Raw genomic sequence first — 24,441 nt, forward strand, 5'->3', positions numbered from 1 at the left:
CAACATCTGTGATTTAGGCCTAATATATGAATCGTAGCAGTGATTTTTTTTGCTAAAATGGGTGTTTTTGATGGATTGGCCCACCCCAACAAGGTTGAACAATAATCGGCCCTCCGCATCCTATTTTTCTGGCTCCGCCATAGTTCACAGGCATACTTAGCAGACATCATTTTCCCTCGCTCGAGCAGGGGGGAGCCAGGAAGACGAGCAGCAACAGCCGCGGCCACAAGGCTGGCTACTGCTACTGAGCTTCTCGCTGAGCCCCCTTGAGCTCCTCTGGTGAGCACCGCAGCTCCTGCCTCCCCTCCTGAGCTCCGTCTCCTCCTCTAGCTAGTTGGCCGCAACCGTCGGCTCTGCCGTCCGCCATGAACGAAGAAGGACTCGATGTCGAGCTGCCCGAGCCCACTCCTGCTGCCCGTCATGCTCTGCGAGCTCCCAGTAGTCCGCCTAGCTTCTCGCTACGCTCGGAGACGAGCCGTAGCAGCACGACGCGGCTGCTCCGAGGAGGCGCGACGGGGGGCCAACGACGGGCGACGAGGCTGGCCGCTTGCGGCTCCTCCGGGGAGATGCGAGCGAGGGCGCTGACGGGAGACGGGGTCGGCCGCTTGCGGCTCCTCCGAGGAGATGTGGGCGAGGCCAGCGAGGGGAGACGGGGCCGGCTCGCCGGTGGAGGGCGTCCAGGATCGCCGGAGCGAGGAGTAGGGGAGAGAGGAGAGAGAGCGGAGGAGCGAGGCGGGCATGCGGAAGAGAGCTTTTTTTTGCATGCATCACATGGTGGGCCAAGTCAGGAAAAGAAGGAGAGAGAGATTTAGAGAGGCTGGCAGTGGGCCTTTGGCAGCGAAAGTATCGCGCCGGCGCCCCCAGCTGCCTCCTGCTTTCCTGGGTTTCACTTGCGCGCGCCGGCCGTAACTTTAGCCAAATCCGGCGAAAAACGTGGTCGTGGGGGCCTGACTGGGAGCATTTTTTTGCTGCCGGCGCTAAAAAAAGTGCTTGGGGGGCCTTCCTGGGACGGGTGGAGATGCTCTAACTCGTCTTCGTCAGATGGGAACTGTTCCCGAGTTCACAGAGCAGTTTAATCTTGAATTCAGATACGTACGTACGTACTCCCTCCGTTCCGAATTACTTGTCTTAGATTTGTCTAGATACAGAGGTATCTAGCACTAAAATAAGTCTAGATACATCCGTATCTAGACAAATCAAAGACAAGTAATTCGGAACAAAGGGAGTACTTCTGAATGAGCTCCGGTAACGATGTACCACTCAACTTGAAAACACTTGGCCAACAACGTGCTATCTGCCATTTGGTGCATCTGCGCTATGTCAAAGACAAGCCCGAGAGTGCACCTACTCCTGCTCATGCTCAGCCCCCGTTAACTGAATTTGCATCTTCCTTTGAGGAACCCAAAGGACTGCCACCGCAGAGGGATTTCCTCCATCACACAATTCCTCTGGTGCCAAGTGCTCGACCAGTGAATTTGCCCCTACTCTGCCTCATGTGTTTCTCAAGAAAAGAAAAACCCTACTTTGTACCTCTCTCTTCCTGCCTTGGCTCTCCAAATTGGGATTTGTAAGGGAGATTTGGTGTTCGAATTCATACATCCGAGAGTAGGTCGTGACATAAGCCGAGATAGAGGACATTGTTTTCATAGGCAGTGGTGGAGACAGGGAGGTACCAGCCAGGGCCCTACCCCCCCCCCCTAACATCTGTGATTTAGGCCTAATATATGAATCGTAGCAGTGATTTTTTTTGCTAAAATGGGTGTTTTTGATGGATTGGCCCACCCCAACAAGGTTGAACAATAATCGGCCCTCCGCATCCTATTTTTCTGGCTCCGCCATAGTTCACAGGCATACTTAGCAGACATCATTTTCCCTCGCTCGAGCAGGGGGGAGCCAGGAAGACGAGCAGCAACAGCCGCGGCCACAAGGCCGGCTACTGCTACTGAGCTTCTCGCTGAGCCCCCTTGAGCTCCTCTGGTGAGCACCGCAGCTCCTGCCTCCCCTCCTGAGCTCCGTCTCCTCCTCTAGCTAGTTGGCCGCAACCGCCGGCTCTGCCGTCCGCCATGAACGAAGAACGACTCGATGTCGAGCTGCCCGAGCCCACTCCTGCTGCCCGTCATGCTCTGCGAGCTCCCAGTAGTCCGCCTAGCCGCTCGCTACGCTCGGAGACGAGCCGTAGCAGCACGACGCGGCTGCTCCGAGGAGGCGCGACGGGGGGCCAACGACGGGCGACGGGGCTGGCCGCTTGCGGCTCCTCCGGGGAGATGCGAGCGAGGGCGGTGACGGGAGACGGGGTCGGCCGCTTGCGGCTCCTCCGAGGAGATGTGGGCGAGGCCAGCGAGGGGAGACGGGGCCGGCTCGCCGGTGGAGGGCGTCCAGGATCGCCGGAGCGAGGAGCAGGGGAGAGAGGAGAGAGAGCGGAGGAGCGAGGCGGGCATGCGGGAGAGAGCTTTTTTTTGCATGCATCACATGGTGGGCCAAGTCTGGAAAAGGAGAGAGAGATTTAGAGAGGCTGGCAGTGGGCCTTTGGCAGCGAAAGTATCGCGCCGGCGCCCCCAGCTGCCTCCCGCTTTCCTGGGTTTCACTTGCGCGCGCCGGCCGTAACTTTAGCCAAATCCGGCGAAAAACGTGGTCGTGGGGGCCTGACTGGGAGCATTTTTTTGCTGCCGGCGCTAAAAAAAAGTGCTTGGGGGGCCTTCCTGGGACGGGTGGAGATGCTCTAACTCGTCTTCGTCAGATGGGAACTGTTCCCAAGTTCGCAGAGCAGTTTAATCTTGAATTCAGATATGTACGTACGTACTCCCTCCATTCCGAATTACTTGTCTTAGATTTGTCTAGATACAGAGGTATCTAGCACTAAAATAAGTCTAGATACATCCGTATCTAGACAAATCAAAGACAAGTAATTCGGAACGAAGGGAGTACTTCTGAATGAGCTCCGGTAACGACGTACCACTCAACTTGAAAACACTTGGCCAACAACGTGCTATCTGCCATTTGGTGCATCTGCGCTATGTCAAAGACAAGCCCGAGAGTGCACCTACTCCTGCTCATGCTCAGCCCCCGTTAACTGAATTTGCATCTTCCTTTGAGGAACCCAAAGGACTGCCACCGCAGAGGGATTTCCTCCATCACACAATTCCTCTGGTGCCAAGTGCTCGGCCAGTGAATTTGCCCCTACTCTGCCTCATGTGTTTCTCAAGAAAAGAAAAACCCTGCTCTGTACCTCTCTCTTCCTGCCTTGGCTCTCCAAATTGGGATTTGTAAGGGAGATTTGGTGTTCGAATTCATACATCCGAGAGTAGGTCGTGACATAAGCCGAGATAGAGGACATTGTTTTCACAGGCAGTGGCGGAGATTTAGGCCTAATATATGAATCGTAGCAGTGATTTTTTTGCTAAAATGGGTGTTTTTGATGGATTGGCCCACCCCAACAAGGTTGAACAATAATCGGCCCTCCGCATCCTATTTTTCTGGCTCCGCCATAGTTCACAGGCATACTTAGCAGACATCATTTTCCCTTTCACACCTCTGTCTCCGAAGCCACCAGGCATTAAAACGCCATCTGCACTCTGGAATGAAAAATATTCAGACAAGTACAAAACTGTAAACTTGGAAATGTTTTTAAGGGCATAAACTCCTCACCCTCAGTAAACTCCATGTTGTGTGTGTTGTAAGCATCAGCTGCCTGCAAAATATAACCACAGACAGGTAAGGAAATATGATGCAGATTAAAGACTAAGCATACTACTATGAGTTGTTCAAACCTCGGGGGCAGTTGAATCCTCAAGATCAGTGGAAGCAACCCGATCTACAACATTTTTTTACGGCAAGAGACAGAAGCATGCAAAAGGAGCCTCGGAAAAAAAATATTGGACACTAACAAAGAGATTTAACAACAAGACTGAAATGATGACCACATTGCGCAGCAGTCCCTATCCATGAATAATTTCAGTGTACAGATGCAATGAGGAGACCGTATGTCTCTCAGGTTTTAAGAGTTAAATACTGCAGGAATTGCATGTAGTGGCGTGTAAAAACCGGATGGAGCTTGCCCTTCTTCACTTGGTTTTTAAAACAGAGGATTATGTAAACACAGGAACTTCGTGGGATTGAGTGATTGATTCGTAGGAATAGGAAAAACACAAGCACCCTAAAAATTAAACAAAATAAGTTTAGTAAACATGCTAATATAATACTGGATCGCTATTATGCAATTTAGGGCATTTTTTTACATAGGAATAGAAATAAAGATTAGAGTGGATTGTAGAAAATGCTTTGTTGTTTCTTTGAAACTCGAACCAAAGGAAAAATCCATCCATTTTTTGTCTGAGTCATCATTTGAATGACATGGATAAATATTGCCACTAAAGAAAAAACAAATCTATTTCAATGTTTTTTGGTTCACTTTTCCTGTGAATCAAATAGGCCATGCCACAGCATCCATGATAATGCACAAAAGCTGTTGTCTGTTGTGGAGTACAAACATTTTGCTGTCTCAACATATTTGGCACCCACAATGGCAGGCGCTAATTAACTATACAATTGACAAACTAACCAAGGAGAGCCCAGTAAGAGAGGGTTAAACAAAATTGGAATTAGAATGTCAGGACAGACTGGGAGTATATGTAGATGTACAGGCAGAAACTAGACCGCTGATCTCAGTTCTGGGTTTGTTGTTTCTCCACCTTTGTCTTGATCTTCTGCTCCATGACCGCCTTCTCGGTGTCGAGGCCAAACATCCTGTTGAGGGCGTGCATGTTCTCGAGTGTTTCATCAAGGGTGCGGCTGTCGGTGCCATCGCATCTCAGGTGCTGCAATGGGCCGTGGAGAAGTCTGTTCACTATGCCGGTACTGAGCTGCTCGATGGATTTTCTCATTTTCTTGGTGAGAGCATCTTCTCCGATCTTCTGCAGGCACTTGTCAAGCTCTGAAGCCCTGATCCTGTCGGCGTATGATCTCAGCTTCTTGATGGTTGGAACGGTCTCCATAGAGTCCCTCCAAGCCTCGAACCGCTTCAGTTCTTCTGAAATGATTGTTTGGGCCTCCATTGCTTTCCTGATCCGGTCTTCCTTGTTGGCTTCCACCACCTCTTTCAAGTCATCGACATTGTACACTCGTGCATGGCCAACATCAGACACACAGGCGCTGACATTCCTCGGCACGGATATGTCGACGAAAAGCCTAACACCGCCAAGGGCACCAGAAACAGGGGGAAGCGCTTCTGCGTGCTCCTTGGTGAACAATGGAGATTCAGATGAGGTGCTCGTGAACACGACATCTGCATCGGCGGCAGCTTCATACATCTCTGTCAGAGGCCTGTACACAATCTCGATGCCTTTCATCTCTTCACGGATGGCATCCACCCTTTCGACTGAGCGGTTCACGATAACGACCTTCTTACATCCTTTTGCAGCCAAATGCTTGGCCACTAACCTCCCCATTTTGCCAGCACCAATCAAAAGCATCCTAGCTGACAAGCATTCAGACTTTGGAAGCTTCATCAGGGCTAATTCAACCGCAGCTGAACTAACAGACACGGCGCCACATGATATGTTGGTCTCAGAGCGGACACGCTTTCCTGCTGTGATTGCATCCTTGAACATCCTATCAATGTTCTTTCCCAAGCCTCCATTGTTTTGCCCACTTCTGACAACCTGTTTAACCTGAGCAAGTATTTGTCCTTCTCCAAGAACCAAAGAGTCGAGCCCAGAAGAAACCTCAAACAGATGGCGCGTCGCATCACTGTCACGCAACATGAAGAGGTGCTCCCTGAGCTCGGAAGCAAGGATCCCACTTTTCTGCAAAAACAAGCAGTGCAGCCTTTGAGCTTCTACCCAAACTGTGTTCTTGAACAACAACAAAAAGACAAGCAAATGATCAGTTGATAAAAGAACCCTTACCTTTGACATCCAATCTACTATCTCTCTAATGCCCCGGTTCCAGGATAAAGCGACCACATAAATTTCCATTCGGTTGCAGGTACTAAGAACAGCAGCCTCTTCGATATGATTAAGATTAGTTAGTTCTGAAACAGCACGGGGCCATAGCTCTTCTGCGATCGCAAGCTTTTCACGCATCTCCACCGGTGCTGTGTGTACACTGAGTCCTATTACAGCGATGCTACTCTTTTCTTTCATGTAGCCTGATAGTGAAAACAAAACATTGTCAGATGCCAGCCTGAAAGAGGCCCAGAAGTTTCTAATTTATGAGATAATACTACAACTGAATTAAAACTGCAAGTCATCATAAACTATTGAAAATTTTGGAAGATCCTGATGTACATGCTTGTAAGTTGTAATACAGAAATGAAGCATGTTCCAAATGTGTATTATGTTAGTGATAGACTCCAACTGCAGAGTAAAAACGACAAGGGAGACAAGCTTTCCTGTGCTGTATACACTTGGAAAATGTCCGGTTCCCACTACTGGTCAGTACACCGAAAATGTTGACCAGCCCCCAACTTTCGGAAAAAATGTTGACCAACTCCCAGCGCGACGACGGAGCACCCACGGCAAAGATCCCGCAATTCGCGCACCGCAAAACGAAATTATACATCGCGACATCGCGTGATTACAGGAATCGCATCGACAGCAGCCAATTCGAGGCGGGGAGGAAGAGAGAGGGGAGGAACTCACGGTCGGCGGAGATCTTGAACTGCTCGAGCGCGGCGACGCTGGCGGCCTTGGCCGCCGCCTGGGCCTGGGCCCCCGGGCCGGCGTCGCACCGCACGACGCAGGACAGCCGCGGCCGCCCGCCGGCGGGCGCCCTCGGGCAGGCAGCGGGGCCCCGCGGCCTGTTTGCACCGGCGGCGGCGAACGCGCCGGCCACGGCCGTCGCGGAGGCCGTGCTGGTGCTCGCCATCATCAGGCGAGGAATGCAGCAGGCTGCTCCTCTCTCTACGGACCAGATTGATGCAGGCCGATAGCCGTGGATAAATGAGAGAGATGTGTCTCGGAGTTCTTGGGCTCCGCGGGCTGTGGAGAGGAGGGTGGAGGGGACGTGGAATTGGTTTTCGCCTCGGGCTGGTGGGAGGACGAGTGGGAAGGAAGAAAGGCCGGAGCTTTTGGAGCCGGAGGGGGACGGTGGTGGTTGGTGGTGACCCGGTGTGGTGCCGGCGGCGGTATGGCGTGTGCCGCGCACAACGCGACGCGCTTCGGGCTCGGTCTACGGTCCGTCAGCTCTCCCCGTTTTCTATCGGCACTGTTTTATTTCCACGAGGGCCCTCGTGCTCTATTTCTTCTCTAAAAAAAATCTAGATGATGAGAAAAAATAACAAAGTCTTATCTACTCCGTAGCTGCTATACATTTGAATAAACAATTAAAAATCCACACGAATCTTCATGAAAATCAAGTGATGTAGAAATTAGATGTGACTTTAGTTAAATCTCTGAATAAAGGCTGGACACGTCAAAAAATACTATAGAAGTTCTTTTTTTTACGGGGAATACTATAGAAGTTCTCACGAACCTTTTTCAAGAGTGGCTGCATATAGCTAATCCGGTCCCTTAAAAGTCGGTGTACGCGTCCGCAGACAATGACCGATCATCCCTTAAATGTCCGATTTTCTACAACCAGGTACCTCATTAGCTAAATGTCAAATCGATACAATCACATGCATCATAAAACTACATTTGTGAAAATCACTCTCAGACCCGGGATAAAATTCTTCAGCCATATTGCCTGCCCGGTATCCTCAAAACATGCCACAAATTTGACCAGCATTGTCGACAATGCAGTGACGGTTTGTTTGGGGCTTTTCCACGACATAGCTCCTTTTGCAAGGGTGAAAACATGACCTGACGTGGATTTCTTAGTATTAACACACACCCCGCAAAATCAGCATCTGAATAACCCACCACTTTGAGGTTATCAGATTTCTTACACGTAAGGATGAGGCCTTTAGTGCCTTGCAAATAACGCAAAACCTTTTTAGCAGACTTGATTTAGCCCTGGATTTGACTGATATCTGCCAAACATCCCGGTCACAAAGGCTAAATCAGGGTGAGTGCATACTTGTGCATACATAATGCTTCCAACAATTAAGGCATAAGGAATTGACTTCATCTCGGCAGATTCATAATCATGTTTTGGGCATTAAAAACTCCAAAATTTATTGCCCTTAACAATAAGAGTTGGCGAGGCCAAGCACTTATGGATATTGTACTTTTTCAATACCTTCTCAATATATGCTCTATGAGATATCCCCAAGATCCCTCTGGATCTATCCTGGTGGATTTCAGTTCCTAAAATATAAGCTGCTTCATCGAGATTCTACACATCCAACTTAGAGGATAAAGACCTCTTAGTCTCCAACAACATATCTCTATCACTGTTGGCTAGAAGTATGTCATCAACATACAATATCCGAAAGATAAATTTACTCCCCATGAACTTAACATAATCACAGTTGTCCGCTTTGTTTCCTTCAAAAGGAATTTCCTTATGACTTGATCAAATTTGAGATACCATTCCCTTCACCCTTGCTTCAAGGAATAGATGGATTTCCTTTGAGGTGACATCCTAAATGCTCATTTCCTTCCACAACAAAACCTTCTGGTTGTGCCATGTATACACCTTCACTTAAGTCATCATTTAGAAATGTCGTTTTGACATCCATATGATGCAGCGCCAAATCATAATGAGCCACGAGTGCCATAATTATTCTGAATGATTTTTTAGAAGAGAATTGTGATTTGGGGGGGGGGGGGTTCATAACCAATCCCTTCTCTTTGAGTGAAACCTTTTTGCCCCAAGCCTTTGCTTTAAACCTTTCGATATTCCCCTTGGAGTCACGTTGAGTCTTAAAGACCCATTTGCATCCAACTGTTTTGGCTCCTCTGGGAATTTGTACTAAGTCCCATACATCATTAGTGCTCATGGACTTCATTTCATATTTCATAGCATGGAGCCATTCAGATGAAAATTCACTTTGTATGGCTTCTCTAAATGAGTGAGATCATTGTCCAACACCGACTCATCCATATCTTCACTCGTGCAAGTGAGATAATCATCGAGAATAGCATGCTTTTCTAGTCCGTTGTGACCTTCTGGGATATTCATTATTTGGCACATCATCGACAATTTGAGGTTTCTAAGTATTTTCAATAGAAACATCATCAGGTGTGACACGTGAAATAGTCACATGAGTCTCAGCAGGTGTTGCATTAACAATCCTCTCAACAGGAGGTGCAATACCAGCAGGCACCGGGAAAACAGGTTCTTGAATTGTTGGCATCGGGACATATTCCCGTTTTCCTCCAAAACTATTTCTCGAGGTGTCATGCTTCCCCTCATCATACCATTTTCCAAGAACACAGTGTGTCTTGTTTCAACAAACTTTGTTTCCTGATTTGAACAATAAAACCGACGTGCTTTAGATTTGTCAGGATAACCAATAAAATGGCAACTAATTGTCTTGGGGTCTAATTTTCCCATAACTGGATTGAAAATCCTTGCTTCAACAGGACAACCCCATACATTAAAATAATTCAGGGTCGCTTTCCTCTCAGTCCATAATTCATACGGTGTTTAGTGCACCAATTTACTGGGAACCCCGTAAAGAATATGTGTTTTTGTTTTAAGGGCCTCCATCCATAAATTTACCGGCAAAGTGGAGTGGCTTAACATACTCCGCACCATGTCCATAAGCGTGCGGTCCCGCCTTTCAGCCACCCCATTTGCTGAGGTTTGCCCGGTGCTGAATACCATGCCATGATGCCATTTTCCTGTAAGAATTTTGCAAATGGTTTAGGAATTTGGCCATAAGAAGTATGTCTGTCGTAGTACTCGCCACCACGATTAGATCTTACAACTTTAATTCTTTTATTACTTTGATTTTCAACTTCACCTTGAAAATCTTGAACTTGTCTAATGACTCCGCTCTTTCTTTAATAGGATAAATACTCCCTCGGTTCGGAATTACTTGTCGCAGAAATGGATGTATCTAGATGTATTTTAGTTCTAGATACATCCATATTTGAGACAAGTAATTCCGAACGGAGGGAGTATATCCACAACGGGAGAAATCACCGGTGGACGTCATGAAGAATTAAAACCATCCACCAATCTCACATTAAATGGACCACATATATCCGTATGAATTATTTATAAAACTCACGCGCTTCCATTTTCACCTTTTTTAATTTTCTTGGCATATTTTCCTCTGATGCAGTCTATACAATGATCAACATATGCATCCTAAAAATTGAGAGAAGGAAGAACTTGATCTTTAATGATACGCCCAATCCCCCCTTGAAATATGGCCTAAACGATAGTGCCATAATTTTGAAGAAGTGTCATTATCATCTCGTTTACGTTTAGTACTGACATTTATATTTGAGGTAGAACCCACATTATCATAGAGGAAAATTACATAGGTGCATACTGGCTCCCCTCACGCTTTGTGTAATGGAATCCTTTATCATCATAAGGCTTTGCAATTAGAGTCATCCCACTTAGCCTTCATAACATCATATTCCTTCTTAAGGGCATCATAATTTTCATTATCTTCTTTAGGTGTCTCAGGAGGATCATTAAGGATAGCATAATCAATATTAAGTAATGCCATCGTAATTTCAAGCTTCTCCTTCCATGTAGCATAATTGTCACCATTAAGTTGCTCTATGCCATTATGCATCCTAGTAATATGAGAGACATTAGGTGCTCCAAAATAAAATTCAAAGTGCTTTAGTAAGCATCACCATCATCATAATTAAATTTATTGATCACATTCAAATCAGCTTTGGCCAGAAATGAACATGAGCAACAAAAAATTGTGGAAAAAATATTCATCAATTATACTTGGCCAAATATTCATCAATTAGCTTTGACAAAGCATAAAACCACACTTCAGTTTGAGGACCCATTTAAACTCTATGTTGTAGAGGAAACTTTATGACATAATGACCATAGTAATATTCAACATCAAAATAAAACGCCATAAAATAAAATTAACTAAACATAATTCAATTGCAGCATAAATAATTTAAACATGGAATACTAAAACATAATAGGGATTAAAATACTTAAGGAATTAAAATGCCAAAATAAACATAAAAATTCATGAATAAGCCCTAAAAATGTTCACTTTATTTACTAAAATTCATTAATTTTAAGGAAAAATATTTAGCTTTTTCTTAAAAAATCTGCCCATAACAGAAATGTTTCCCAAAAGCATAAGGTTTTTTTGGGATAACAATTTGCTGCTGGTCCGGGCTACGATGGCCTGCCGGGCTGGCTGCTGCCGCTGGCTCGGCCTAACCCAAGCGCGCAGCCCAGCTCCCCCCGAACCCTACCCACATTTCCCCCGATCTCCTTTCTCCTCCCACGGGCCACGACGCAGCGGCGATGCCAGCTGCAGCGGAGGAAGGTGACGGCGCCGGTGAGCCTCACTCGCTGGGTTTCCGTGCGGCTTTGGCCTGCGCGAGATTCCGTCGAGCGGGGCTTGCTGGCGTCCTGAGCATCGCTCCCACGCGCGTGCAGGCGTCCCTGCAACGGCGACGGCGAGCCACATCAAATCCGGCGCGGTGGCGGGCTTCCAGCGGCGAAAGGCGCACAAGGATGCCCCTGCATCCACCGGTCGGTGCAGCGGACGGCCAGCCCGCTCGAGCGCGAGCCCGAACGAGCCTGCCGGCATAAGGAGGCGGCCATGGCACCACAGCTCCATGATAAGATCCGCTGCCCTTTAATTCATGATCATTAGAGTTAGGGTTCGTCTGATTTGGGGGATTTTTTTTGAAAGATCCAGCATTTGCTGGCTTCATTAGATTGAGCAGAAGCAAGAGGGGTACAAAATCTGATCAAGTGATCATAGTTACAGTTAACAGAGATAAAAAGGAGGAGGACAGCGAGGGGTTAGAAACTTGAACCAGCGAGGGGGAAATTAGGATTAGGGTTTCGGCAATTGGTGATTTTGCTTTGAACTTGCACAGATGCTTCAAATCCCTTTATTTCATCATCAAAAGGAAACCCTTAGTTAACATACAATCTGCTAGGGCTAGAAACTTAAGAGACTTAGGGATCAAAAAGTTCAAGCTGTGCTCAATCACGAGGAACAACTTGAATCTAAATTTAGACAGGAAGAACCCTTTGATTTTTAACATAAACTTAATGGATCAAGCATGAACTTGAGCATGTAGGGCTCAAACTTGATGCTATATGGCTCTGGTGCCATTGTTGCATTTCCAGGATCAAAATAGCACAAGTTTGAGCCATAAATAAATCATTAGGGGATGGATTAGCTTGGTCTGATGACCCTCCCATCTCCTCCTCTTAATTCTACACCACCAACAGCTCGATCTGGTGGTTGTGAAGGTCCTTCCCAGTGCTCCAGCTCAGGGCTTGGTCAGTAGCCTTTTCTTGAGTGATTGAAGTGAAAAATAGATAGCTTAGAGCAGCAGCAGTCCAGCAGCCGTAGTTGCTCTTCTCTTCTCTATTTTCTTTACAACAATTCCACTGCGCACCAGGGGGGCCCACACCCTGAGTTTGCTGATCAGCTGCCCCTGATCGGGGCAGTTCATGGGAGTAGGTAGGCACGCCCTACTGTAGCAGCATTTGGATATTTTCTTCAGTTTCTTAATGAGCCTCGGTTCAGTTTTAGATCATAATATTTATTATTAACTGAACTTTACTCTTTAGATCATAATATCCAACAATTGCTAGCAAGTTGAAACCCCTTTAGCAGCGGTTGCTACGAAAGAGAGCATAGCCTCCTAGCCATGGAGAACCAGCGTGGCCATGTTATTATTATACCTCTATCTGCAATTATATATGCTGTATGCGAATGCATATGGCATGTTAAAGGCTCAAAGCAAGCAATTGCATTGGTGCGGAACTAAACATGCAAGTGAGCCTCATTAAAATAAGAAAGATAAAAGATGCGCGTTTCCCACCCTCCATGCCACCACTCACTTCAGTTTTTTCTTTTGAACACAGAAATTTTCATCAATTTAACAACAACGTTTATGTACAATCTTGCACTGCATGATGCATGAAACTGCAGCTATATCTGCATTTAGGCATGTATCTATGACCGAATTTAAACACCTGTAGCTAATAGATGCACTCTGAATCTTCAGTGCCAACTTGGCTTGATGATGAGCTCTGAAGTTATAACCTCTGTTGACATGATATATTCTGGAAGCATCACAGGCTGTGGAGGCTGCTGTTTGAGCGAGTTGTGGTCTGATGGACCAATGTCCAGGAGCAAGCATCAGGTTCTGCGATGCTGCCGCAATCGCCAACGTCACACAGTCTGTCAAAAAAGGTAGCATGCTGAATCTGAAGTGTTCCTGCAATCTGGGACGCTAACATCAAGCAGAATGCCTCGGCCTGAATGGCAGATGTTGTTGGTGAGGATATGGCCGAGATACACAGCTAAGAGCAACGCCGATCAGCTCTGAACTGTATGAAAATACCTATGCCAGCAACTGTGGATCTGCCGTACGGACTTGGAGGCCAAGCTGCATCCAAGTAAATGATGGGGCCTGAAATGGTGGATATATTCGTTGATAGTTCTTCCCGGCCTGGGTGACGTATGTTGGTCGACATTGCCCTGTCTTTGCTGTCCTTGCACAGAAGCGTCATCAAGCTCAAGCATCCTGGAGATTGAAGAGCAGCCTGTATCGTCCATCCGAGGGGAATTTGTACCTCCATACTGGAGCCCTGCATGATCGCCGTTGCTGCAGCATAAACCTGCGAAGGGGCACTTATTTTCCTGCAAAAACGAGCATCGTTTCGAGCTTTCCAAATACACCAGAAGAACATATAGAGGGAACTTATGCTTATTTCGGCTGAAGGGATCCCCATACGTCTAGTTTAGAGTAATTGTGAAAACGGAACATACTAGCCAGAATCTTTCCACCACTAACACTTGGGACCCACTGCAATTAATATCTAGGAATTGCTATATAACATCCTGAGATTAGAAAAGTATTTCCTTAGGAAATTCAACAAGAACCAGATCTTTGTACATCCTTTGCGTGGACATGGAATTTGTGCAGACAAATGCAGTCAGGGACTGCAAACAAGGCATCCTGCGGCCAGAAGTTTTCTTTTGTTGTGTGGCCACCCCATGTTATTGTTCGTATAAAGAAGCAAACGTTCAGTGTTGAGATAATATAAATCCAAACGAACGGTAAAAGCAGTGACTCTGCAGGCAAAAGAGTCCTGCTGCACCAACTTTATTCGTTTCTTGGTCCTTTCATCAAAGGAAATCAGAAAAGTGAGCTAGTAATGCAAGTTTAGCATCTCTTCTTTTCCCTTTGCCTCTCTTCGTCTTCCTCTTCGTCAGCTGCATGCAGGTGCCTTCACTTCTCTTTTCACCAACGGCAGCATCCCATTCCTATAGTAGCCTTGGCGAGAAAGCTCCAAACCGGGGAGCCGACGGCGCGTTGGATCTGATCGACTTCGTGTGTTGCTGAGGTGCATTCTCTCCTCCATTCTGGGGTGTGTTTTGTTCTTCTTCGGTTGTTCCTGATCTGCCAGTGCTGAATCTCTCTTCCCTCTTTCATATGCATATGCTGCAGTTTCTTCTTCCTCCGATCTGCAAGGTCATGGCCGAATCACTGCTTCTCCCTGTGGTGGAAGGCCTGGCCGGCAAGGCCGCAGACGCGCTCGTCCAGACCATGACCCGCATGTGTGGCCTGGACGACGACCGCGAAACGCTGGAGCGCCATCTGCTAGCCGTCCAGTGCAAGCTGGCCAACGCGGAGGAAAGGAGCCAGACGAATGCCTACCTCAGGACCTGGATGCAGAAGCTCAAGGACGTCGCCTACAAGGCTGGTGACGTGCTCGACGACTTCCAGTACGAGGCGTTGCGCCGCGAAGCCCAAATCGGCGAGTCCACCTCCCGCAAGGTACTCAGCTCCGCAGCCCGCTGCTCTTCCGTTTTGCCATGAGCAGAAAGCTCAAAGGAGTTCTCGAGAAGATCAAGGGGCTCGTTGAGGAGATGAACATGTTTGGCCTTGAGAATTCTGTCAATCGGGAGGGGCCGCAACTTCCTTGGCGGCAGACACGCTCCAAACTGGACGAGTCTACCAACATCTTTGGAAGAGATGATGACAAGGAGGGGGTGGTGAAGCTGCTGCTAGACCAACAAGATCAGCGGAAGGTGCAGGTGCTGCCCATCTTCGGTATGGGAGGTCTTGGCAAGACGGCACTTGCTAAAATGGTGTACAATGACCAAGAGGTCCAGGAACATTTCCAGTTGAAGATGTGGCACTGCGTGTCAGACAATTTTGATGTTTCTGTCCATCATTGAATTGGCTACAAATGGAAGATGCGACCTGCCTGACCGCATCGAACTATTGCAGAAGAACCTTGACGAAGTCATTGGCCAGAAGAGGTTTTTTCTTGTTCTTGATGATGTATGGAATGAAGAAAAGAAGTTGTGGGAGGATGAACTGAAGCCACTGTTGTGTTCTATTGGTGGACCAGGAAGTGTCATAGTGGTCACATGTCGAAGCAAGCAAGTGGCCTCTATAATGCAAACAGTCGATCCCGTTGAGCTAGCATTTCTGAGTGAAGAAGATTCATGGGAATTGTTTTCAAACAAAGCATTTAGCAATGGTGCAGAGGAGCAAACAGAGTTAGTCACAATCGGAAAACGTATTGTCTACAAATGCGGGGGCCTGCCTCTTGCTCTGAAGATAATGGGTGGTTTGCTGAGTTCAAAGCAACAGGTACATGAATGGAAGACCATTGAAGAAACTAACATTGGGAATAATGTTGGAGGCAAATATGAGGTCATGCCCATACTGAAGTTAAGCTACAAACACCTGTCATCTGAAATGAAGCAATGCTTTGCATTCTGCGCGCTTTTCCCCAAGGATTATGAGATGGAGAAGGATATGTTGATCCAACTATGGATGGCAAATGGCTTTATTCAAGAAGAGGGAACAATGGATTTAGCACAAAAAGGAGAATTCATTTTTCATGAATTGCTTTGGAGGTCCTTCCTACAAGATATGAAAGCTGCAGACAAATCTGATGGCTATGCATATGGGATAATTGTATGTAAAATGCATGACTTAATGCATGACTTAGCCAAAGATGTTAGCAATGAATGTGCCACCATAGAAGAATTGATTGAACAGAAAGCATTGGTAAACAATGTATGCCATCTGCAATTACCAAAATGGGTTGAATTGGAAAATACTTCCAGGTTGTTTGATGGCAAAACATCTCTCCACACTTTGTTAGCTCTTTCATGGGTGGAGCAGGATTTTGACTGCCACATGTATCATTACGAGCATTGCATTGGCAGGGTTCTAGCACCAGTTTGAAAGCCGTAAATGCAAAACATTTACGGTACCTTGACCTCTCATATTGCAGCGTCAATTCTACATTGCTCAATTCAATATGTCTATTGTACAACATGCAAACTTTGAGGCTCAATCATTGCGTGGGGCTACGGCAGTTTCCAGAAGACATGGTGATGAGCCTGAGAAAGCTCATACATGTTTATCTTTATGAATGTTTTAATCTGGAGCGGATGCCTTGAAACATTGGTCAGCTGAACAACCTTCGCACACTAACAAGATTTATTGTGGATACGGGAGATGGTTGTGGTATTGAGGAGCTCAAAGACCTGCGACACCTTAGAAACAGGTTGGAACTGTACAGCTTGAGAAAAATAAAGAGTGTAAATCATGCAAAAGAAGCCAATCTCCGGCAGAAGCAAAATCTGACTGAGTTGTCGTTCTGTTGGGGCCTTAAAAGATATGAAAATCCCGGAAATGAGGCATGTAATGAGGAAGAAGTGTTCCAGCATCTAGAACCTCATAGCAAGATCCAAATTTTTGAGTTGTACGGATACGGTGGCCCAGAAATACCACAATGGATGAGAGACCCTCAGATGTTTCATTGCTTAAGAAAACTCATAATTTACAAGTGGACAAGGTGTAAGAATATACCTGTAGTATGGCTCTCACCCAAATTGGAGTTCTTATGCTTGCGCAACATGGGTCAACTGAAGACATTGTGTGATAACCTTTGCATAGAAGGTGGAGGACGCAGTACCCCTCTACAAATTTTCCCGAAGTTGAAGGAGATGGTCTTGGTAGATCTATGTAGTCTAGAGGGATGGGCAGAAAAAAGTGCGGGTGTGGCCATTGATAGCTCAGTAATATTCCCGGTGCTTGAGAAGCTAGTAATCACCTGCTGCCCTAAGGTTGCAAGTTTTCCACTGAGCCCCGTTCTCAAAGACCTGAATTTAGTAGGAGATTACTTGGAGGTGGAGTGTTTACGGGATATTCCAAGGTTGCCTACATCCCTTGAAATTTTGTGGATTCAATGCTTCAGAGGTTTGGTGGCGCTGCCGTCAAACCTTGGAGATCTGGCAAAGCTGAGCTCCCTAAAGGTGAGTTACTGCAGGAGCCTAAAAGGGTTGCTGATGGGATGGATGGACTCAGTTCTCTTCGCGAATTGGTGATCATTGATTGTCCAGGGATAGAGGAATTCCCGAATGGTCTCCTTCAGCGGTTGCCAGCACTTGACCGCCTAACCATAGGGGGCTGCCCCGAGTTGGAAAGACGATGCAGAGAAGGTGGGGAGTATTTCCACCACTTGCTCCCTATCCCAGATAAATCAGGATTCAGAACTGGAGCTCCAGAAGCAGAAGCAGAAGCAGAATCCACAATAATAGCAGAAGCAGAAGCAGAAGCAGAAACCAGCGGAAAGAAGTTTCTAAGAAGGTTCCTCCCCTCCTGTGCTCACTTGAAGTCTGACTCTGAGTCTGACGATAATTGAGGTGCGTATGACACAAGTCCTTTCCTCGTGTTATTATGGTTCAGTTAACTATATTTCCTCGTGCTATATTCCAGTATAATATAGGTAACTCCCAACTGGTTACTTTTTTTTTTTGGTTTCATGGGATCTGCTGATTCCGAAATCTTTTTAGACAAGTATCTGCCTTTTCATGGACAAGTATATCTCGTTGCTTACTGCTCTGTGCTCATCTCAACTATCACCCAAATAGCATAAAGAGGTAAACAGTAAACTTCAAATCCAGCGGCATCCTGAGTACTTCCAATCCTAGTCCAGTGACATCTCTGATACTTCCTGCTAGTGCCTGGTGTTAATCTGCTTGCTCCAGCTGGAGGCGTCTATTCCCTGCGGTTGCAGTTTACTGCAGATTGCCAATGATAATTGTCTGTGCCACATCAACTCGGCACAGTACTTTATCTAGTTAAACATCTGTTCTGCATCATAGATCAACACCAAAATTGCTTTGACGCGATGACTAAATGTTTTCATCATCTTTATTTACCTCTCTCTATAGTAGTCAAGGAAATTGGTCATCAGATTAGATACTGATTTACCTACAATTATCTTGCTTCAAACTCCTGTCAGAATTCAGATACCAGTTTTGGATGATAGAGGGTCAGGAAAACCCAAGCTGTGAAGCAAATTGCATGAACGTGTACCCTGGTAAATCTCCCTACAAATTGGGTGGGGATATGCTGGCAATATTCAGGTATAATGTAAACGCTAATGTGATGAATCAATGTACCTGCAGGTTGGCACTTCTGAAAGCATCCACAAGATGAAGGAAGCAATGCCATGCTGGACAAGCAAAGTCAGAACTCCATCACCACGGCGTGTGATGAATGTTATCTGAAAGTAGACCCAACAATAGGAACTAGATCATGTGTGTGTCAGTGCAGGCAGATATGTCAAAGCAATTTCTCTACATGTAGGAGTAGATGTCAGTACGAATTTATATTTGCCTGTTAATTTGCAAATAGTCCCTTGGTTCTCAGAGGAACGAAGCCCATGCCCGTGTGCACAGGACACTGAAGTGGTAATGTGACATGTGAGTGAGAGCGTTTGTGTGTGTTGGCACAGCCTGTCCGTGTCGTTGATAGGAGGCGTGTGTGCCTATGTGCTGTGTAAACCCAGACGCTTGTCGAGTGTTTGGTCGGTCAAGGAAATAGCATGGTCTGTCTGAATTCCCCTGTCACATTCTCTGTTCCCAGACCCCTTCCTTCTTGCTCTTGCAAACTCTGGCAGACTGCAACGTGGAATCAAGAATTACACATCATCCTTAGCAATTTAATTTGATCTGATAACAGTTCGTCTTCAGATCTATACTCCTGCTGTTCCAGAATTCTTGTCATGGTTTTAGTTCAAATTATAATTAAAGGAAAAAACAAGAATTTTTGAATAGAGGGAGTAGATCATTTTAGGAATGAATTTGCGAATAGTTCTTAAAATTCATGAACATTTTGAAACATTGCATACATTTTTCAGTTCTTATGGCCATCTTTTCAGATTAAGCCTGATTCATGAGCAATTTTTAATTTTGTGAACATTTTTAAAAAGTTGTAAGCATTTTATAAACTTTTGAATTTTGATCCTTAATAGACTATACAATAACTAGTTTTCCAGAGGAAAACCGACCGACCTCCATCCGGTGGCAGGCGTCAAAGATTGCCTAGGCCAGTCCAAGTAATGCATTGAAATACATGGTATGTAGTACTCCCTCCGTCCGGAAGTACTTTTCGAAAAAATGGATAAAAATAGATGTATCTAGAACTAAAATATGTCTAGATATATCTATTTCTCCGACAAGTATTTTTGAACGGAAGTAGTACTTTCTTTTCTCGGTTACTATTTTAAGACACGAAAAATCAAAGGAAAACCGAACGGAGGAGAAATCGCAAGAATCGGCAACTATACCCAACGCTTTACTACAAGATGGCCCCAAGAAGGTGAGTCAGCTGACCGATTAGGCACCCCCTCCCCGTGGCCCCCGCGTCGTCCGCTTCGGGCGACCCGGGCGGCGACTATGGTTTCCCCGTCGCGCCGCCGCTCCCTCACCCTCCCTCCCTCGCCGCCACCTGAGAAAGCCGCCGGATCCGCTCGCGCGGCCGCCCGTGATGGTGGCGGCGAGGCCTCGGCCGCTCCTTTCCTCAAGGAGGACCTCGGATCTGGGGCGGCGGCCCTTCTTGGCGAGGCGGCGGCGCCTTTCGGCCGGCGTCGTTCGCGGGGTGCTCTGGCTGGCGGCCTCGACCACGCGGGTGGTGAGACGACGACGGATGGCGGCGGTGGCGCGGAGGTCTTCCCCTCGTCGTCAGATCTGAGGGTGGCTCCTTTCCCCTGTCTCCCTCGTCCCTGCCGCTTCTCGCCAGCCTCCTCCCGAGCGCCTGTATGATGTGGGTGGGTGTTCGGTGGTCTGGTTTTGGGCCGCGGGAAACCGTTGGCCGGCTTGGCCGGCCTGGCAACATCGACGTCCCCGACGCCGTCTCCTCCTTGGAGGTGCTGCAGAGGTCCTTCCCCTTTCCACCCCTGTTCCTCCTCCCGGGTGAAAGCCCAAAATCCGGCTTGGATTGGGCTGCGACGGCGCGCTGTGCGTCGTGTCTTCCTTGGGGGCGCCACCTGGGAAGGGTTGCGCTCAGGTGAGGGGTTCAAGGTCGGAGCTTGGGTGGCTTGGGTGGTCCGGTGACGGCGGTGTCACGAGGTTCTCCTCGTTGGCCTGCCGGTTTACTTGATGTGCCTCTGCTGCCTTTCTTCAGTAGCTGCACCTGGTGGTTTTCCTGCAGCTCTCCGGCGTTCTAGGTTGTGGCGATGCGGCAGTCGCGGAGTGCTCGAATGTTGAAATGGTGGTGTGCTGCGGCTGCTCCAGGTCCCGAAGCTGGCACGTCCCCTGCTCTAGGGTGAGCGTCTCTCAAGTCCGTCGGGTACGGCGCCTTGCGAGCCATGGCGAGAGGGAAGGGTCCCTCTGCGGCGAGAGAGACGGCGGATGTGTGATGTCTTTCTACTTGGGCATTGGTCGGGCTCACTTGCCATACTCTGTTGCAAGCAGGTCCTCGTCGTGCTCGTGTGTGCCTCACCCCTAGATGGTTGTTTGGCTGTAGTCTTCGGCTAGGACAAGCTTCGAGCTTTGTTTTCTTGTATTCTTTTTGAGCTTGTGTTGAGTTGTAAGCCTCCTAGAGTGTCCCCTTGTATCGTTTGGTCGTGGGGTTTGTGTGTGTTTGCATTTCCTGACCGGTTGATGGCTTTGTTAATTTAAAACCGTCCTCTTCGTGAGCCTTCGTTCTAAAAAAAAGAAGGCGAGGGCCATGTATGCTTGTTTGCCTGTGAATTTGACGCCGGGAGCAGCCAATAGGAGCTATCCACCGAGATGAATTATTCGTTCTCCGCGTCGGCCTCTGCACGAGCTCCGACGGGTCCGCGCACGGCAGCACGACCGGCGCCAGCGGGAGACCATCGCTCGAACAATGGCCGCTTGCGAGTGATCTCAGCCAGCGCGTTGAGGGATCCCCAGAAGGCCGCTCCGTCGGCCAGCGCGTGGCTGCAGACGAAGCCGACGAAGACGCCGTCCGCGAGCTCCTGACCTACACGGCGAAGAGTGGGAGCTGGTGGCCGTCATAATTGATGGCGTCGTTGAGCGGGAAGAAGGCCTCGATGACCTTGGGACGTCCACGCCGGGGCCCCGGGAGGGACGACGTCGGTGTCATCACGGTGGCGTGCGGTGATGAAGCGGCCGGCGATGGGGTAGTAGACGGAGGCGAGAGCGTCGGCGAGGTGGTGGGTGTTGGAATAATTATGCATCTCTGGGATGCCATTAGCAGGAACAGATTGCATCTAGATCACCTAAAACATGAACAGAGAAGGGTTTAGGGAATCATTACGTGTCACGGCAGTGGACATGATCGCCTGCTTGGTGCAGGCTTGATGCAGAGGTGATGTAGTCGAGGTAGAAGTCCTCCTCAACGTCCTGATGCCCTCAGGACGCCACCGGCACTGCCCGGGGACGGGAGCGGCGGCTGGAGTAGGTCTTCCCGTCGCTGCAGCGCTCCCCCTGATCGGATGGGGTGAGAGAATATCGGGAGGGGAGTGAAACCGTACGTGAATTGTGATCGCGCAGGCTGCCAACCCTCTCCCGTTCCCTTTTATGTAGCGCTGGCGACAGGGGACCTAAACCATCAGTTGGTTTGGGTGCCCCCGATCAGGGCGCCTTAGTTGGGATAAAAACCTCACGTACGTTGGTGCGTGGGGCCTTTTCATTAACGTTATCTTTCTCCCTTTTTTTCTGTTAAACTAATAGATCTAACTGGCCTGTTTAAGCCGTCAGATCAAAACCAACATTCTCCCCCTTGATCGTTACGCTTAACTTCATTCGCCCATTCTACATAGGAATGATGTACCAAAGTGAGGTGTTACAACAGCTTGAAACGCCACAGAACCTCAACACTTATAGTACACCCGCCTATTTCGAAATGGAAAACATTTTGCTAATTGGGGAGTGGTTTATTTTAATGGTCCTCTTATTCCAGAATCATCAGGCCTCCAGTAGTCCCATGCCGGCAACATGCTCACGAAAAATACTGGGTGGTAAGCCTTTTGTTAGCGGATCCGCAAGCATATGCTTCGTTCTTATATGTTTAACATCAACTGTTTGATCCTGGATTCTATCTTTCACAACACGATACTTTATGTCAATGTGTCTGGCAGCATTACTTGACCTGTTGTTACTCGTATAGAAAACTGCTGGTTCATTATCGCAGTACAATAAAATTGGTTTAGATATGCTGTCAACCACTTTAAGTCCGGGTATAAAATTCTTTAGCCATACAGCCTGCCCGGTGGCCTCATAACATGCTACAAATTCTGCTTGCATCGTAGATCCAGCAGTTAAAGTTTGTTTGGAGCTTTTCCACGATATAGCTCCTCCTGCGAGTGTGAATATATAACCTGACGTGGATCTCATACTATCCACACACCCGGCAAAATCAGAGTCTGAATAACCAACAATTTCTAGGTTATCAGTTCTTTTATATGTAAGCATGAAGTCCTTAGTTCCTTGCATATAACGCAAGACTTTCTTTGCGGCCTTCCAGTGGTCCGGTCCTGGATTTGATTGGTATCTGCCAAGCACCCCGGTTACAAAACATAAGTCTGGGCGTGTACACACTTGAGCATACATGATGCTTCCAACAGCTGAAGCATAAGGAACCGACTTCATCTGATCAGTTTCACATTGGTTCCTCGGACATTGAAATGTCCCAAACTTATCGCCCTTAACTATAGGAGCAGGTGAGGGTGAGCACTTATGCATATTGAATTTTTTCAGTACTCTCTCAAAGTATGCCTTTTGAGATAGTCCTAACGTTCCTCTGGACCTATCTCGATGAATCTCGATGCCGACGGCATACGAGGCTTCACCAAGATCTTTCATATCAAAACTGGATGACAGAAAATTCTTGGTCTCATGTAGCATATCCTTATCGCTACATGCCAATAATATGTCATCAACGTATAGGACTAAAAATGTGAACCTACTGCCTTTAAACTTAACGTATATGCAGTTGTCCACAACATTTTCGGTGAAACCAAAAGTTTTGATAATTTTATCAAACTTGAGGTACCACTCTCTTGAAGCTTGCTTCAAGCCATAAATTGATTTCTTTAGACGACGTGCTAAATGTTCCTTTCCTTCCACAACAAAGCCTTCTGGCTGAGCCATGTAAACATCTTCTTTTAAGTCACCATTTAGAAATGCCGTTTTAACATTCATTTGGTGTAGTTCTAGGTCGTAATGAGCTACTAATGCCATTATGATTCTGAAAGAATCCTTGGTTGACACAGGGGAGAAGGTTTGCTTATAATCAATGCCTTCTCTCTGTGTATACCCTTTTGCCACTAGCCTTGCCTTGAACCGTTCGACATTCCCTTTGGAATCATACTTGGTTTTGTAGACCCACTTGCAGCCTACTTTCTTAGCTCCATCGGGAACTTCTACTAAGTCCCATACGTCGTTTGAGCCCATAGATTTCAACTCGTCTTCCATGGCAACCAACCATTTGGACGAATTTTCGCTTTTAATGGCTTCCTTATATGAGGTTGGATCCTCCACCTTTCCCATATCATTCATGTCCTCCATCAAAAAAGTGATATAATCATCTGATATGGCTTTCTTCCTCTCACGCCGTGGTCTACCCATGGGCGGAGGTGGTGGTGGAACATCATCATTTTCATTATTTTCTCGGAGATCCTCATTTGTGTTTGGATTCTCATTATTAGTTTCTGGATCACCATTTGACTGAGAGACTGAACCGTGAGATTCAGGATCATCAGATGTCACATTTCTTCGTATTGGAAAAACAATCTCTTGGATAGTCGGGGATGGTACACAAACCCGCTTCTCCTCAAGATTGATCTCCCTTAAATTTGTGACCTCATTATCCTCAAAAAATACCGCTTGTCTAGTCTCCACAAACTTGGTGGTGTGTCTTGGACAATAAAAACGATATCCCTTTCCCCTATGAGGGTATCCAGCGAAGAAACAGCTAACTATTTTTGGATCCAGTTTCTTAAGTTGTGGATTGAAAACTTTAGCTTCAGCAGGGCAACCCCACACCCGTAAGTAATTCAAGCTCGGTTTCTTTTCCGCCCACATCTCGTAAGGTGTGTTAGGTGCTGACTTAGTTGGAG

The 24,441-nt window shown here is 47.2% G+C and overlaps 1 protein-coding gene and 1 pseudogene across 1 annotated transcript; one reads left to right on the top strand and one right to left on the bottom strand.

Annotated features, from left to right (window-relative positions):
• Nucleotides 1-4,387: 4,387 nt before the first annotated feature.
• LOC119329973 (glutamyl-tRNA reductase 3, chloroplastic-like) lies at nt 4,388-7,097 on the bottom strand. The gene is made up of 3 exons (XM_037603081.1): nt 6,639-7,097; nt 5,904-6,145; nt 4,388-5,801 (listed from the first exon to the last, which is right to left on the bottom strand). The coding sequence occupies exons 1-3, from the start codon at nt 6,865-6,867 to the stop codon at nt 4,662-4,664; spliced, it is 1,611 nt and encodes a 536-aa protein (XP_037458978.1). The 5' UTR covers nt 6,868-7,097; the 3' UTR covers nt 4,388-4,661.
• Nucleotides 7,098-11,312: 4,215 nt separating this feature from the next.
• Nucleotides 11,313-18,964, top strand: LOC119332480 (annotated as a pseudogene).
• Nucleotides 18,965-24,441: the final 5,477 nt, after the last annotated feature.

The sequence above is a fragment of the Triticum dicoccoides genome, chromosome 7A, assembly GCF_002162155.2.
Source record: "Triticum dicoccoides isolate Atlit2015 ecotype Zavitan chromosome 7A, WEW_v2.0, whole genome shotgun sequence".
NCBI classification, from domain to species: domain Eukaryota; kingdom Viridiplantae; phylum Streptophyta; class Magnoliopsida; order Poales; family Poaceae; genus Triticum; species Triticum dicoccoides.